The following is a 17,945-nucleotide window of genomic DNA, read 5'->3' as shown; positions in this document are numbered from 1 at the left end:
TCTTATAAGCACTCGGCTGATTGCTATGTAGCCAGCAGTTTAGCTATAGGAGCAGACACGTGCTATTGCTCTCTCAGCTTTGAGCCACTCCCCCTTACCTGCCCCAGGCACTGGAGTTAGGCCACTCCTCCTGTGTACTCAGGGACCTTTAGGGTTAGGGTACACCCCACTTTGTTACCTATGTGTTTACCTATATTAGGGGGCTTGGTTGTAAACAGAATATTCTCTCTCTCCTGAAGTCATGGCGCTCCCGGAGGTCAGCACTTGCAGGCTTGATCTCGTCTGATGTCTTTCATTTTACCCCTCAATGACACAACAGCCCCTTGGACCCATTCTATTGTGGGGGCTGGTACCCCACAAGGGTTGTATCCTCTCACGACACGTATTCAATCTTTATGCTGAGTACATAACCCGAGAAGCTGGTTATTTTGAAGAAAAATGTGACACTAGAATTGGGGGAATGCTTTTGAACAGCCTGTGATGTGCAGATGATGCCACCCTGCTTGCTGAGAGTGAGGACAACCTGAAGCCCTTGCTGATGAAGATCAGATTGCAGCCCTCAGTACGGATCCAACGTCAAGATCAAAATCCTCACAACTGGACCAACAGGGGCCATTAAGATCAATAGAGCAAAGACTGATGTCAAGGATTTCCTCAGCTTAGATCCACAATCGAAGCTTGCAGAAGTGGCCGTCACGACATCGAATGTCACACTGCAGTGGGTCAGCTGCTGCACAAGACCTCTCTACAGTGCTGCCAAGCAAGGTGGCCACTTTCAGGACTGAGGTGTGCCTGACCCCATCCATTGTGTTTTCAAGTGCCTTATAGGCATGTGGGGGTGGGGCTCCGAATGAGGACGAGCCAGAGGCATCGAGGCACTGGGACGATGGAGCTGGCGAAGACTCTTGCCAACAGAATCAACACCCCGTCCTGGGAGAAGGACAGCAGCAAGGGGGCGCAGACTGCGTCTCCCGCAGGAAAGAGCAGGCCTGGGAGAGGACGTTGTGCTTGGTGAAGGAGATGGGCAACGAAGGAGAGGAGGACCTGCAACAAGGGATGCGACACAGGGGCCGTGACAATCCAGCATCACAACAGCTGGGGGACGGTGGGCACCAGGGGTGCTTCAGTCTGTTGTACACGGGCCACTGCGAGTTGCCACGAACTCGATAGCACTCAACAACAACACTGCCTCTAGTGGGGGCCCGATATCTACTTGGTGTCTGCACCCGATCCAGGCGCCATCGAGCTCTTTCTCACCGCAGACCAAACCAACTCATGGCCATTGAGTCAGTTCTGACTCACAGTCACCCTGTCTGTACCAGGTTTCTGAAGTGTTACATCTTTCTGGGAGAACACAGCCCCTCATCTTTCTTTTGCAGACCAGCTGGTGGGCTTCCACCGGTTTCGACTAGAATGACTAGCAGTCCAACCTGAAACCAACAGCACCCCCCCCGCCCGCCGCACAGGGTTTGGTTGGCAATGTGAAAAGGGGGCATGATGATGTTTGGGTGTAAGTTTATGAAAACTCATCAAATAGGGCAAGTGTGTCTGTATTTACTGTACATATGTTTTACTTGTAGAAGCCCATAAACCGGTAAAGGCTCTAAGTGGCAGACTAGGCAAATCTACTGTCCCTACTGTCTATATTAGACTCAAGAGACCAAGTGAAACAAATCTAACAGTCCTGGGACCCAGGGCATCAAAGGAATGGATAAAGGAGTAGCTGGGATACCAATAAGAGGAAGAGACCAAACAGAAACCACGAACAAGGGGAGTGACTTCCAACTGGCCCTGGGTGGGCATTTAAAGTTATTGCCACCAGCCTTCCAATGAGAACAGGAACCAGACAATCAGCTGTGCGTGCCCAGGATCACAGTGGTACCCCTATCCCACAACCAGAGGTCATTTGGGAGCCAGTGACCCAATCTAGCCACACCTGTCACCACACGTCCTCAATGCTATTCCAACATCAACGTCTTTCCTAGTGCTCTCTCCTTCTCTTTGGGCTTTGATAATCCACTTCCGTGGTCACACAGGCAATACTCGCGATCGTGGGAGTTTAAGGTAACAAGTCAGGATCAGAAAACCTTAGGATACAGCCCTCTTGTAAATGGTAGCAGCACCTCTTCTCAGTTATGCAGCAGGCACATTTCTCTGATCCTCAGCCTCGGCCCCTTGGCCTCTGCCCTCTTGGGTAAGCGTGACAAAGCTCCTTGAGTGCTAATAGATGCCCAAAGGCCCCCACTAGAGGCCAGCCTCTCGCCCAAAGGCTCTCAGCTCGCGTCAATCCGTGGGCAGGGAGCCCATTACCGTGTCTCATGGTCTCAGCTTCTGGTGCCTCTGCTGACGCTCCTCTGCCCCACCAGTGGTTCTTCTTCCTCGATGGCTGAAGGATTCTCTTCCCGATTCTGAGATTGCTGACTTTTACACGTAGCAGACCAGCAGAACGGACCAATCCTGAGTTAGAGTAGACCAGCAGAACTGACCCATCCTCTACCCCTTATTTGACTGGGTGGGAGTTGCACAAACTATGGGCAGAGAGCCTGTGATTCTACTTCACTGCAAAAGAAAACTTCCCTAATTGCAAGAAACATGAGAAAATATGCAGTCAGGAAGATCAACACACCCCAATTAGGGCTTCTCTTAAAGAAACCCTAATACATATCAGAATAATACTTCCCGAAACAAACGTTCCCTGGAAAGGAGTCCAGTAACACAAATGCAAAAGATGCTGTACGCGGTCATCAGACCTTGAAAGAACAATGATCCATCTAGCAATATGGTCCTTAAAGACAATGCCGAAATCATGACCTTCCCTGATAACCGAAATTAGGGCCATCTGTGAAAACCAGACCGGGCTTGCAAGAAATGCTAAGGCAGGTGTTTCAGCTAGCGAGCCAGCAACAGCAGACAAGACTCAAATGGGAGGCGCATGACAGCCGGGCTCCGAAATCAGCACAGCTGTAGAAGTATCAAAAACAAACACACGAGCCTACAAGATGGAGAGCAGGGCAGCAGAGGTGTCCATCTGTAAACGACAGCGACAGAGCAAAAGGAGAACTACAAGGCGCCACCAAGACAGAACGGACTGCTTTAATTTGGAAGATAATAACAAATTGCAGGTGACATCAAAGAAAAGGAACATAATTTCTCACTAAAATTAAAAAAAGAATAAAACTGTGAAGTCTTATCTCAAACGCTTAAAAAAGCAACAAAGAAAATGACTAGACAACCTATAATGAAGAACTCTTTGCAGAAAAATACATTCAACAAGGAGCTCACCAGTCACACACACCACACACACACACACACACACACACACCACACACCAGAGTGACAGCCAACAAACAGATCACCAGTCTCTCACACACACACACACACACACACACACACACACCACACACACACCACAAACACACCAGAGTGACAGCCAACAAACAGATCACCAGTCACACACACACACCACACACACACACACACACACACACCACACACACACACACACCACATATACATACACACCACACACACACCAGAGTGACAGCCAACAAACAGATCACCAGTCACACACACACACCACACACACACACATACCACCAAAGTGACAGCCATAAATTCATACCTATTAATAAGTATACTGAATAAAGAGTAGTTGAATGGACATGAAAACAGGATGCACCAATATGCAGTACACAAAAGATGTATCTTCAACACGAAAAAAATAAGCTAAAATCAAAGGCTAGAAAAATTGCAATGAAACAGGAGCGGGAGCGATATCAATTTCTTTAAAAAAACAACAAGACTTTAAGGCAAAAGAGTCCAGGAAGACATTGCACAGTGATGAGCAATACAAAGGACAGAGTGGACTGCTCCACAGGGCTCCGAGCCTGTGCACCTTCACAAGAGCAGACTGTCTTGTCTTTCTGCCACACAGCAGGCACTAAACAAGAACTCCCTGCCATCGAGTTGATGCTGGCTCATAGGGATTTCCTGTGGGCTTCCAAGCCTATATTGTTGATGGGAGTAGAAAGCCCAGCCTTTCTCCTGCAGAGCTGCTGACAGTTTTGAACTGCCAACCATGGGGCTGGGGACACACAATCACCACAAAATGGGAAATGATAAGGATTTCAGCAGGAATAAATGACACCGAAAATAGAAACAATGGAAAGAATCGACAAGACTAGAAGTTGGTTCCTGGAAAGGGCTAATAAAATTGAGACAGTGCTGCCGGATTTCACAGAGAGAAGGAGGGAAAGGTGGAACAACACGAAGAGGAAGTGAAATAGATGATATGCCAGCAGACCTGACTGAAATAAAAATGCTAACAGAATGCGACGAAGAACGTACGCCACACATGGAGAATCTACTGAGAAGCGCAAGAGCCCTGGAGGTGTAGTGGGTCGCCCACTGGGTGACTAACCACAAGGCCAGCAATTCAAAACCACCAGCCACTTCTTGGGAGAAAGCAGAGGCCTTCTCCTCCTCCTCTAAAGAGCTAGTCTTGGAAACCCACGGGAGCAGCTCCATGCTGTCCTATAGGACAGCTGTGAGTCAGAATTGATCCCATGGGGTCAGTGTTGGTTTTTTAATGAGAAATAGGCAAATGTCTAGAGACATTTTACCTGCCCAAACTATCTGAGGTAGAAAATTTGAATAGACAAACTCGAAGAGATTGTAAAGAAAACAAAACAGAAAAAAATACCAAAGAAAATCAAGTGGCTTCATTGGCAAATTCTATCACATATTCAGAGACGAACTGGCACCAATTCTCATAATAAAGGATGGGATACCCGCAACCCCATCTATGCGACACGCAGACGAGCCGGTGTCAAAACCCAGGAACAGCCATCCCCGAGGAAGAGAGGTGTAAATGGATTGCCTTCATAAATATGGTCGCAAAATTCTAGCCAATAGGATTCAACAACTTATAAAAAGAAAAATGATCCATCATGACCAAAGGAGACTCACACCATGGATGCAAGATGTTCAACATTAGAGAGACATCCCGAGTGGCCCCGTCGGGTGCACAGTGGCGTGCCAACCGCCCAGGGATCCTCAGCAGAGCGAGGAGGTTGCCTGCTCCCGAGAATGACAGGGGCTATGAGTTGAAATCGACCTGATGGCAGTTAAGTGGATTTGGTGAGGTATTCAAAGGGGGTTCACGATCTGAGAAGCAATGAGCTTAATCTACCACATCAATAAGATAAAGGAGAAGAGCCACATTTTTGATGAAACAGAAAACACCCATTCTTGATTTTTTAAAAACTCAGCAAAACAGGTATAGAAGGAAAATTCCTCAAAATAATTAAAGGCATGTATACAAAGCCAGTAAGCAGTATTATTCACACTAGAGATTGAAAGCACGCTCATTGAGAAGAGGAACCAGACTAGGAGGGCCTTGTCTCACCACTCCCATTCAACACTGTCTTGTAAGCCCTGTTAGAACAGGCACGAAAGTGAAATCAGAGGCATCCAACTGGGCAACACACACACACACACACACACACACACACACACACACACACACACACACACCACCCCACATCCCCTCACCACTATCATGCGGATTCTGACTCATGGAGACCCCGTAGGACAGGGTAGAACTGCCCCTGTGGGTTTCTGAGACTGTAACTCTTTGTAGGAGTAAAAACCTTTTCTTTCACTCAATAAGGGGCAAAGAAGTAAAATGGTCTCTATATGTAGATGATATGATTTTATACATAGAAAATCCTCAAGACCATTATAAAAACAAAACAAAACCACGACCTGACTGACTACAGGATCTTAGGCAAAGCCTAAGAGCGTTCCTCTCCAGTGTGGCTCAGCGTGGGCGATGCTGCTCCCGGGGCTCAGGAGTGATCCAGGTCGGCACTTTTTATCTGAGATGATAAACAAGTGTTTGAACTACTGGTGCGTGTGTGTTGGGGGGCAAGGGTATGAATAATTTTTTTTCTGAAAAGGAGGCGGCAGGCCAAATAAGTCTGGGAGCCTATGCAACGGGGATCAGGAGCACCGTACTTGTGCACACACCTCTTGAGCAAGGAAGGGGACCTGTAGGGACCAGAGCGGCTGCCGAAGGACGGCTAGGTCCCTGTTGTCACTGCACCTGTTTAAATCATGGGGGGGGGGGGGCAGCAAACACACAGGGATGAACACAAGTCCCACACAGACCTTTAGTTTCAGGAACGCTAAAGTAAAACACCCAGACCATGGAAAAGGATGTGGACGACAGACGTAGGGCCGGAAGAGCAACAGGAAAGTAGGAGCATTCCCTGAATTTGACGGTTTAACATGGACAAAAAGCAGATGTGCTTTTCTCCTCTTTAAATTGGAAAGGGCAAAACGGAGGTCATTTACATGCTTTCGAAAGCGTCCTGGGCGATGATGCCAGGAACAGCTGGAAGGCCTTGGAAAGCGGGAGCCGGCATTCAGCACACAAACGCTCCTCTCCCCAAAGGGAAAATAAGCAGGCTCTGGCAAATATTGATCCCAGGACTGATGCAATCCCTGGAAAATTCCAGGGTGAATGATTACACAGAAGCTGAGAAGCATGTAGAGATTACTGAGTGGTCACAGGGTTCACGCAAGGCTGACGTCCTATCCTATCCGTTAATGGCTGACTCATTAGCTCTAGAGACACAGCCCATCGGCTCTCAGCAAGGCGGCCCTGGGCGAGTCTTTATGCTGCTGTGTTGGGCCAGGCACAGGAAACGTGAACTCCCCGGGCATCGAGTCAGAGAGAGTTAAGTGAGTGTTGATTATTGGAGGACTGCAACCAAGTGTAGCTAAATGACCGGGGCAGTGAAGAGAGCAGGGGCTCCCGGGAGTGGTTTTCAGACGGTCTAATCTTTCTTTCAGTGGTTTGGAACTCATGCTTGTGATTCAGGTAGAACCTAGTAGATGACATGCTGTTGAAAGAATATTTTGAAAGAGTATTTAAAAAAATTATTTTATTGGGGGCTTGTACAGCTCCTGTCACAATCCATACACAAATCCATTGTGTCAATGCACATTTGTATACATGTTGACATCATAATTTTCAAAATATTTTATTTCTACTTGAGCCCTTGGTATCAGCTCATTTCTACCACCCCTCCCTCACTGAGATAGTTAAGGTTTATTTTGCCAACCTGGCCTATAAACACATGTGTGGTTAACTGAAAGGCGGAGAGATAAACGGCTCAGTGAGCCTCGTCTTTCGAGTTCTTGGTTCTCTTGTTTTCTGATGGTTGGACCAGGGTGCAGCTGCCTTAACCAGTTCCCTGCTTCCGCTGACAAGGCTCATTTCCTGCAAGACACCCCTGAAGAGAAGCCACATGGACCTACCCTGATGCAGCCCTGGGTGCTGGAGCAGCCGTGTGGAGACCCCTGCCAGCACTGAGATGCTTTCATGCTCACTGATTCAGATTTCCTCCTGCAGTCGGTGTCATTGCGTCTGTTTTGTGAGATTGAGCAAGACTTTGTGGATTGGTGTCAGACATATGGGTTAATGTTGGACTTATGGACTTGGACAGCACTGGGTTGGGATGCTTTCTTAATGTAAATTTACCCTTTATATAGAACTCTCTCTTATACATATGAGTTTCTGTGGCTTTGTTTCCCTAGTTTACCCAGACTAACACAGTTACCCTCCCTCCCTCATAAACCCTTGGTAATTTATAAAAAATTTTCCCTTGTCTTATACCAACCACTGTCTCCCTTCACCCACTTTTCTGTTGTCTGTCCCGCTGGGAGGGGGTTATATGTAGATCATTGTGATCGGTTCCCCCTTTATCCCCCCACTTTCCCCTTTCCCTCCTGGCATCGCTAGAATGTTTTTTCAATGTTGACAGGATGAAGCAATGATGAAGTAAACAATACTCAATTGCCTTGGTACAGATGGGAAGCTGTACCTGCATACTCTAGAACATCAGTGGCCTAGAGAGTGGGGCACAGTGAGATGGTCACGTGGGATGGACTTAAAGCAAACAGGAAATCGAGAACAGCCTCACTGTGTACTGAGTTGTCCTGGTTACATCTGAAGCTCCGACTGTGGTTTAAGGCAGAATTGACAAGACAGATGCGGTGCCGCCTCACGGTAAGAGTAAGGATGCCCCAGCACAGGGAACTGACTGCAGGGACCGGGGTGAAGGCTGGCGACAAGCAGGGTAGCCCTGTATTGACGGGAGCAGGACTATTCAGTAATGGCTCGGGAGGAAGAACAACTACGGCTGACTCAGCGAGATTTCAGGTCGGTGCAGAGCAAAGGCTGCTTTGTGCGGTAGTACGCTCCCAACCACTGGGAGTGTGGAAGCGCACTGGGGTGAGAGGTTGCGACTTGTTGGGCTAGATGACCACAGAAGGGCCTTCCTGGAGAAATGGCAGCTGTCGGCATCTGATGCAAACGAGCCAACAACATGTCAGGAGGCTTTTCACGCAACAGACAACCCTGCTGCCACAGAGTGCCGGGACAGCTTAGGCCTTCGACACCGCGACACCCCCCTGGGAAATGACTGCTAGGGTCGGGGGCTCAATGAGGCTGAGCCAGGATAGACACACGCGTGCCACATTACCTTGACGGGATACGAGAACAGCTTAATGAAGCCAAAGTCATCCCCGGTGGCTAGGAGCGAGCCGTCTTTGGTGAGCGTGGCGGCATTCACGACGGTCACGTCGCTGTGTGCTGGCCAGATCCCCTCGCAGGTGGAGCCTAGGACGCAGGTCCACGAGTCCCACTGGAGTTTCTCCATCTTCCGAAGAGAGGCAGAGAATCAGCACACGCCTTTCCCACTTCCCAACCCGGAGCGGAGGCGCTGTGTCCGTCCAATGGCGGGCCCTCCAGCCTGGGGACGCGGCGCCTCTGCTCTGCCTCGCTTGGAGATTCAGGCTCTGAACAAAGCCCCCCCCCCCCCCCCGTGAATCTATCTAGAGGACGGGAATGATGGTATGTAAGTGCGCCCCGCGCAGTTAGTAAACGGGGCTACTACGAACATCCCTTTACTCAGGGCTGCAGAAGTTTCTCCGCAGAGCAGAGTTAGGACTGGATGAGCTGATCTGAGGCAAATCCACTGAAATTGGGAAGTGAGACCAGTTAATTCGTAAACAGGTTTCAGGAACGCCACGCCTGATGCCCCTTCAGCAATATTGCGAGCATTCTGAACTTGGCCGCGTGGCTCAGAGAGCCCGTCACGGTCTGGGAGCTCATTGTCCTGGTGGAGGAGGCGACAAGAGAGGGATGTGGTCACTTTCTCCATCAGATCTTCGGCAGGGCTGCCCGGCAGCAGATGACTCTTAACCTCCATTCCTCCAAAGGAGGAATGCTTTCCTTTCTTTCGTCAAAGGGGACATGGCCAATTTATGAGTCCGATTGTCCCCAGGGACCCAAAGGCCCTCTTTAGTGCCTGGTCAGGCAGCTTCCCTCCTTTAGTCACGAGGCTTTGTTGTGCGCCAACAATTACGACATGCTACGGAAGCAGGGGAAAGGGCAGTTTGACCGGTCAGGACCGTCCCTCGACTGTGGACAGTCGCTTCTGTCACAGGGAACCTCTTCTCTTACTGTTGTAGAGTTACATACGTTGCTGACACAGGCAATAAATATCGTGAGAACAGGTTCCTAATGTTCATCAAAATCTTTGCAGAAAACAGCCCAGCCGAAGGCCAGCGCTGCATCGCGACATGGGCGGCACAGGAAGTCCACCCGCCCGCAGCCACTGGGAAACCAGGGAAAGCAAATGGATTTAGGAAAGGATGGCGCTAGAACGGATCCACGGAGCGAAACACACACGCACAATCTTCAGGACAGGGCTCAACGTGCTTGCGCAAGGTGGTTACCTCTGAAGGTCGAATTATACGCCGCTTGCCTCTTGGGGCTTCGAAAAAGAGTTGCTCTTTGGCCCCCGAGTTAACTTGTAGTAATTTTCCTGTTTTGAGAGAGAGAAAGAGAGCATTAAACCCTGCCTTTACTTCTAAGTATAAAATGACACACTGAGCTGTCTCCGTTCCTTTCCGTCAGTCATGGATTGCCTGAGCCCTTGCTGAATCATCGCACAGGCAGCCCCGTGGGGCGACGCGTGTTCTTGGCTCTGAAGCAGCAGCGCTGTGGAGGGCAGAGTGGAGCTGCCCTGTGGGCATGCCGAGTTGCAAATCTTTATGGAAGCAGATCACCCCATCGTCCTCCTACAGAGCGGCACGTGGGCTCAAACCACTGACCTCCCAGCTAGGCAGTCACGTGCTTCCCCACTGCTCCACGAGGTCTCCTTGCATGAGACGGCACAGACCCCAAAGCTATGGTGTTTAGAATGTAAACTCGAACAAACGGCGCCCCTAAAGGAGAGTAGGATTGCTCCGTAGGGTTTCTGACGAAAATATTTAGGAGAAACAGGCGTTGCCTCAACTTCCTCCCACACAACAGCTGCTGGGTTTGAAGTACTGACCTTGGGATCAGTAGCCCAATTCATAGTCCACTCTGCCACCAGGGCTTCAGAATTTCATGAATACCCAAACTCCCCAAATCAAACTCACCGCCATCGAGTCAATGCCAACTCATAGTGACTCTCTCGAGCAGGAAAGCAGTGCCCTGTGCGTGTCAGACTCCATGGGCTTAGAATGCACTTTCTCCAGAGGAACAGCTAGCTAGTGGTTTTAACTTCCGTCCTTGCAGTTAGCGGCCAAATGCATAACCACTGCACCACCAGGGCTCCTTAATTTCAAGAATATGGATCTCATAAAAGCCAACCTTAAACATCCTTCAGCGTACAGAGGGGCTCACGCATGGTATTTTACTCTAGCTAAGAAACTAAAATTAGCTGCAGTTTTCTGAAGCCTGACAAGATTCCATTTTGGCTCTTTTTCCTGGTTGCCTCTGAAGTAAAAGCGAGATTTATGGCCCTGGAAGTGAGATTCACGTGGGGAACACTGGCGTCAACTCAGATACGACGGTTAAATCTGTCCTTTAAAGTTTACAAACAGAGAGATGAGATAAAATAAGCTATCAATGTCCATTCCCGTGTTACTTTAAAATTTGAAAAGACATCAAGGCTTGCCCCAGACAAAATGTTGAACAAAAATAGTCTTTGGCCTGCTGAAAACGTGTAATCTTGGACTCGTTTAATTACGGGTGGAAAACACTCAGACCTCCTAGTCCCCTCATACCACGGCGGCAAACCTTTATGGCATGAAGGCTAAATGACTCAGGTCTCCACATTCTGGCATTTCCCCATGATTTTAAGTGAAACTCTCAGACACCTAGGAGAGTGGAGCAAGAGCAGGAAGACCCCCTAGGTGCCCGCTAGCCAGCTCCCCGACTCGCTCTGGATTGCACGGAATCAAATCCCAGAGCCCATAACACTTCATCGATAAACAGTTGAGCCTCCAGGGCCCTTCAGGGAAAGGTCTCCTGCGGCCTTAGAATCTTGTAAGGTCCTTCATGGAATCTCACTACGATAATGCTGTGGCTTCTACCATGTTCCACAGCTCTAAAGTGCAAATGAAATAAACTCGGCTAACCTTCAGGAGTACTGGGTACATTTCTAAGTGATGGGTCAGAAAACGAGATCTGCTCGTGTGTCAAGTTCGGCATTCCTCATCTGGCGGTCAGCGTGACGAATGAGCGTGGCCGTGGCTCCGAGGAGCAGCAGGTGTGAAGCCGTGTCCCCTGTGCTTCTTTTCAGACTCGAAGAGCCTCCAGGACGGGGCGAGAGGGCCCTGCTTGGATCCCCAGGCTGTGTGAGTGCAGGGGCGTCACTCGCTGTGCCGTGGGGGCTCACACCCCGCTGGCACAGTTGTGAGGCTGGAGGGTCTGCCATCAGGACTCCAGGACTGGCACAGTCGCCTGCCCATGGTGGACCGTGTCGGCGGCACTTCCAGACTACGAGGCCAGAAGAAGGACTTAGCAGGCTACGTGGAAAGAGCGGGGCCAGTGAAAGCCTTAGAATAGCAGCACGGGCGGCCGTCCACTGCCCCGTGGGTGGAGGTTGCTCAGAACACCTCCAGCAAAGAGCGTGGTCCTCGCCACCGAGCTGGCTGCACTGGCGGGGATGAAGTGAAGTTGGGGGGCTTTTGTGTGGTGGTGTGACATGATTTAAAATGAGGGGAAAGCAGCCATAAGCAACCGTTAATAATGGAAAAGTGGGATGTACTAAGTATGGATCCAGGAACATTTGAACTTGTCAAAGATGAAATTGAATGCATAGAGACCGATGCTGTGGGCATTTCGTGAGCTGAAATGGCCTGGCCTTGGCCATTCTGCGTTGGGCAGCCATGTGGTCAGCCATGCTGGGAATCATCATTATGAAGGCTACTTCAAGCTCCAGCCAGAAGCACGTGGTTGTCAACGATAGCTTAATTTCCATGTGTCGACAGCCAGGTGCAATTAATGCAACTGTTAATCCAATTCCACACACCACCCCTAAGGCCAAAGATGAAGACACTGAAGATTTTTACTAACTTCGAAGGTGTGAAGTTGATCAAACATGTAATCAAGATGTACCTATTATTACTCTTGACTGGAATGCGAAAACTGGAATCAAAGAGGAAGGATCAGTCGTTGGAAAATATGGCCAAGAAACAAGGCTGGAGATTACAGGACAGAATTCTGCAGGGCCAACAACTCCTTCATTGTAAACGTCTTCGTCGGCAGCATGGCCAGCACTGTGTGCGTGGAGCTCACCGGGGGAGAGACACGGGGTGAAATTGGCTGTGGAAGTGGAAGAGAGCCTGGGACGCGCAATTCCACTGCTCAGAACAGGGGCAGGTGCCCCTGTCAGACAGACGGCTACCTTTTCATATGCGAGTTCAAGGTGTTCGGACAAGTCCACCAAGGCCAACGTATGACCTTGAGTGTATCCCAAATGAATTAAAACTCTTCATCTAGGAGAGAAAAATCAGACCCAGTGACCACAAGTCACTGAAGAACTGGTGAGTTTGCATCAAGTTCATTTTGGATGGAGAAGGCAAACGATTAGAAAAGAACAAAGTGGTGCCGGAAGAGACTCCAGAACTTGCCCTTGAACGTCCCAGAGTGCGGACTAAAGGAAGAGGTTAGACGTAAGTGAGGATGTTAAAGATCCATGCACTCAGACACCCAGAACAAACAATCACACAGTGCGAGTGGACATCCCCTCACAGGAGGGTCACAGGATGGGACGAGCCAGTCAGGGTGCAGCACAGCACCGATGAAACACACACTTTCCTCTAGTTTAGCAGTTCTCAACCTGTGGGTCGCGACCCCTTTGGGGGTCAACCGACCCTTTCACAGCGGTTGCTCGATTCATAACAGTAGCAAAATTACAGTTATGAAGTAGCAACAAAAATAATGTTATGGTTGGGGGGTCACCACAACATGAGGAACTGTGTTAAAGGGTCACGGCATTAGGAAGGTTGAGAAGCACTGCTCTCGTTCTTTAATGCCTCCTCCCCCCACTATCATGACCCCACTTCTACCTTACAAATCCCGCTAGACCAGAACATGTACACTGGTACAGATCAGAGCTGGAAACACAGGGAATCCAGGACAGATAAACCCCTCAGGGCCAACAATGAGAGTAGTAATACCAGGAGGGGAAGGGGAAGGTAGGGGGGGGGGATAAAGGGAGAAACTGATCACAGTGATCAACATATGACCCCCCTCCCAAGGGGACAAACAACAGAAAAGTGGGTGAAGGGAGACAGTGGTCAGTGTAAAACATGAAAAAAATTTTTATAAATGATCAAGGAAGGGTACAAGAGGGAGGGAGAGGAAAAATGAGGAGCTGATACCAAAGGCTCAAGTACAAAGAAAACGTTTTGAGAGTGATGATGGCAACAGATGTACAAATGTGGTTGACACAATGGACGTGTGTATGGGTTGTGAGAAGAGTTGTAAGAGCCCCAGTAACATGATTTTTTAAAAATCTGTGCAGAAGGTATGCAGCACCCCCAAGCTGAGAGGACAGCAGAAAGCACGCAGGCCGCTGGGTCGTTATTTACCGAGTCCATGGGCGGAGGAGGACCAATCCGGGAAGCATCAGAAGATGGAAGGAACGCACAGAGCTGTGTCAGAAAGAACTGGTCGATGTGCAGCCACTTCCAGAAGCGGCACATGATCAACGACCAGCGGGCATAAAAGGAAGACATCGAGGCTTCACTGAAAGCATCAGCCAAAAATTAAGGCTCCAGGAATTGTGCAACACTGACTGCAATGTTTCAACCAATAGGTGCAGCACCGTAAGCACCCATGCTTCCATGCCAAGAGCCTTGAAAGACAGTTCCCTGGACAGCTGACTGGAAGAGCTCCATGTCTGTGTGAATTCTAAAGAAAGTGAGCTGACAGAAGGCAGAAATTATAGAGCATCCTTAATATCACACGTAAACAGAATTGTTGAGGACAATTTAAAAATGGTTTCAACAGTACATCAACAGGGAACTGCTAGAAATTGAAGCCATATTCAGCAGAGGACATGGAACCAGGGTCTATGACTACTGATCAGACGGACTGGGCTGTCAAAGTATATAACAAAGATGGTGAGCTGTGTCTCACTAACTAAGCAAAGGCAATCAACTGTGGGGATCGTAACAAATTATGACTGATGATCTGAAAAAGGGAACCTTCCAGAATCCTTAACTGTGCTCAGCTCGAGCCTGTACACAGACTTAGGCAGCCTGGAACAGGACAAGGGGTGCCCGTGGTTTAAATCAGGAGGGGCTTTTTAGGGTGCATCTGTCTCCATCTTTATTCAACGGTGTGCTGGAGAGAACAGACATCGAGATTGAAGGGAGACTAGTTATCAACCTGTGGTGTGCAGAGGACACAGCCTTGCTTGCTCGAGAAAGGGAAGCGACTTGAAGCACTGACTGATGAAGATCAGTATGAAGGTTAGTGAGGATCACGTCTAAACACAAAGGGAAACAAAAGGCCTCACAGCTGCACCAGTAATACATGGAGGCAAATCCATGACACACGGGAAAACTTGAACTTGTCAATTCTCTCATTTACTGGGGCTCACAATCAGTGATCACAGGCATGGAGGCCAAGAACTCAAATCAGCTGTTGCACTGGGCAAATCTGCTGACAAAGACCTCCTGAACGCGTTCAGAACACAGACGTCACTTTGAAGAGTAAGCTGCACCTGGCCTAGGCCATGGCTGTCAATCGCCTCATGTGTGCAAAGGCAATAAATAAGGAAAGACCAGCTAGGAATCGGTGTTGTTGACTTGTGGGGCCGTCACAGACTGCCCGGAGGACACACAGGACTGTGTGGGAGGAAGCCCAGGCAGAGGCTCTCTAGAAGCAAGGATACGAAGGCGTCCTCTCACACACCGTGGGCATGCCATGGGGAGGGACCCATCCCTGGAGACGGACGTCACGCTCGGGAAGACAGAGGGTCAGCGAGCCTGATGACCACAGTCAGAACGCAGGTCCAAAGGCAACAACAAGCAAGGCGAGGACACAGGCCCGGGCAGCATTGTGTTCTGCCATGTGCACGCACACCACCAGTCAGATCAGGATAGATGGCACCTACAAACGCCACCAATAACCTTTGCCAAAGCAGACAGACAGCTGCATCTTTGCTCTGTGGAGTAGTCGGTGTGTTCCAACTGCCAGTGAGGTGAGCGCTTAACTTCCGCACCACCAAGGCTCTCTGACTGTATAGCTGTCCGTGTGCTTGTGAGAAAAGAAAATGAGGCGTTAAATCAGCTTTGCTATTTAGCATTAAGAGAGGAAACGGGTAATCGATGCTACTTTTCTAACTACATCTGCTAAGTCATTATCTTTTCAGGACTACCTAGAGTGACTGCAATAGAAAGGCTGCCGGGAGGAGACCGACGGAGTTGATGAAAACATTTCCCATGTGGTTTCTCTAGGTCATCTGGGGCCAGGGGCTGCTGGCAGAGCTCAGAGGGCTGCCATTCCTCGAAGACCCCGACAGCCGTGTCCGCGAGGCCACTTCTCTGAACTGCACAAACTGTTAAAACAGCACGGTGCTTTACGACCACTGCAGTATTTCTTCAGAGCAAGTGACGCAGAGTGCTGGGCAGCACCGTGGACATCACTGTGGGCTGCGACTGCCCTGCGCTGCCTCCGTCCCCAGCACCACTCCACAACCCAGGATGGGCAGCCCCCTGCCACCATGTTTGTGCTCTGCAGGCAGACAGTCGCCCAGATTGGGGGTGGGTGAGCCAATTCTCTCCCTGTGGGGATCTGTGTTGTCTCACTGAGAGGGGCTGTGGGCTTTGGGACCAAGGGTAGCATTTGGTGGCAGCCCAGACAGAGGAGGCCACACGGGATTCGGGGAAGCCTGCCTTGCAAGAGAGGGGCCCAAAGCAGACACTGGCTCCTGGCCGGCGAGTTCATTCCAGCCCTGGGGGATCTTAGCGCGCGCCCGCTGGATGGCTCGCTTCCCCCAGGGTTTCTGTGGCTGCTCCTCTTTCTCTAGAGCAGTCGGTGGGTTTGAAGCACTGATCATTCTGTTAGCGGCTTCTTGCTTAACCCATTTAGTCACACGGGCTCCCGCAAGCAGACCCTGACATGAGAGAACGGCCCAGAGCAGGCGAGGCACTGTCTGCGTGGCGTCTGGATCTTCCAGGCCGTTCTTGAAGCCAGTTCCCCAGGACCGCTGCTCTTTATCCTTGGGTTCTGGAAGACAAGCCTTCATCTTTCCGGCAAATTTACCTTTTACTGTTCTTATTATTTTTTTAACCTACGTTGGCTTGAGTGGGTTTCTGTTTCTTGCAACCAAGAATAAGAACGATGAAAATCAGGTACACTCATGTTCCAGTGGTCAAATTAGGTGAATGCTATCCCGCCCCCATTTTTCTTCGTTGCTTTTATTTCAATGGGAAAAAAAATTAGAAAAAATATCTGGGACACCACTCTTCCCCCCAGCCTGCTGCTTAGTAAAATATAACCACTTAGATACTCCGGGGACACGGATAACTGTCCCTAAATAACGGCAACCCTGTTCCTTCAGACTCTTCACACTTTTTATCCACTTGGAATGCCTGTTCACGCGGAGTGACAGAATTTAAAGAGACAGATGTCCTGTTACAAGCAGACGTATCCGGAGGCATAAAACGTTCTAGGGCTCACGGAACATGACTTCACATATGTTGCCCTTATTGACGAGCACTTTTAGAAGTTAGGATAATTCCAAAATCGGAATAAATATACTGAACCGTTCGGGCCGCGTGTGATGGCAAGGGGAACGGATCAGCCCGTCGCTCCCTGGTCAACTTCCCCGAGTCACCGCCCGGACAGGGTCAATGGGCAGTTAGAGAGCACGAGCCGCGTCACGCACCACGCTCTCTCTCCAGCACTCCGCTCAGAGGTTCCATCCCTGAGTGGCCTTGACCCTGCTCTGTGGACCTGGACACAGAGTGGCTGCTGGGCTGAAGGCCGGGCCCGTCTCTGCCTCTTATTGACAGGACCAGTAAACGAGCAGGTTTCCCTGCTCGGAAACGACGAGTTCTCCCTCCACAGGCCCTGGAGGCCCCTGCTGAAAGCCGGGCTGGCCGTGGGGCAGCGGGGGTGTCTCGAGGTCAGACATCTCAGGAGGACAGGACTGTGGACAGGACACGTGGCTCAGGGCTAAGTCCCTGGGGTAAAACGGGGGCAATTTACAAGCACACCCGATTCCATTGCCGGGGTGGCAGGATTGCTCCCCCAAGCCAAAAGCGTCCCAAGCTCCAACCCGCAGACGCCATCGGCTCCAAACCCTCTTCCGACAGAAGGGGAGATGGCTTTTCAAAGACCTGATTCTCAGCCCCCTTTCCACCCTCTCACCTCAGGTCAGCAGTTTGAAACCACCAGCCGCTCCATGGGAGGGACAGGAGGCTTTCTACTCCTGGAAAGAGTTACAGTCTCAGAAACCCACAGGGGCAGTCTACCGCGTCCTGCAGGGTCACTTACAGGGTCGCTGTGAATGGACAGCAGTGAGGTTTTTCCTTTTAGCTCTGGTTGGAGCTTGAGGCCGGCCTTAGGGAGCCGTATA

General features: G+C 50.0%; 1 protein-coding gene across 1 annotated transcript in view; it reads right to left on the bottom strand.

Moving 5' to 3' along the window:
* The window catches only part of EML6 (EMAP like 6), a 143,447-nt gene that overhangs the window by 33,755 nt on the left and 91,747 nt on the right, over window positions 1-17,945 (bottom strand). Inside the window, exons 25-26 of the mRNA XM_075536039.1 lie at window positions 9,811-9,899; window positions 8,553-8,729 (exon numbers count right to left, since the gene is read on the bottom strand). Coding sequence (XP_075392154.1) covers window positions 8,553-8,729; window positions 9,811-9,899 — 266 coding nt within the window. The remainder of the gene's footprint in view (window positions 1-8,552; window positions 8,730-9,810; window positions 9,900-17,945) is intronic.

Source organism: Tenrec ecaudatus, chromosome 17, assembly GCF_050624435.1.
Source record: "Tenrec ecaudatus isolate mTenEca1 chromosome 17, mTenEca1.hap1, whole genome shotgun sequence".
NCBI lineage: Eukaryota > Metazoa > Chordata > Mammalia > Afrosoricida > Tenrecidae > Tenrec > Tenrec ecaudatus.
This window is presented reverse-complemented; position numbering and strand designations above follow the sequence as displayed.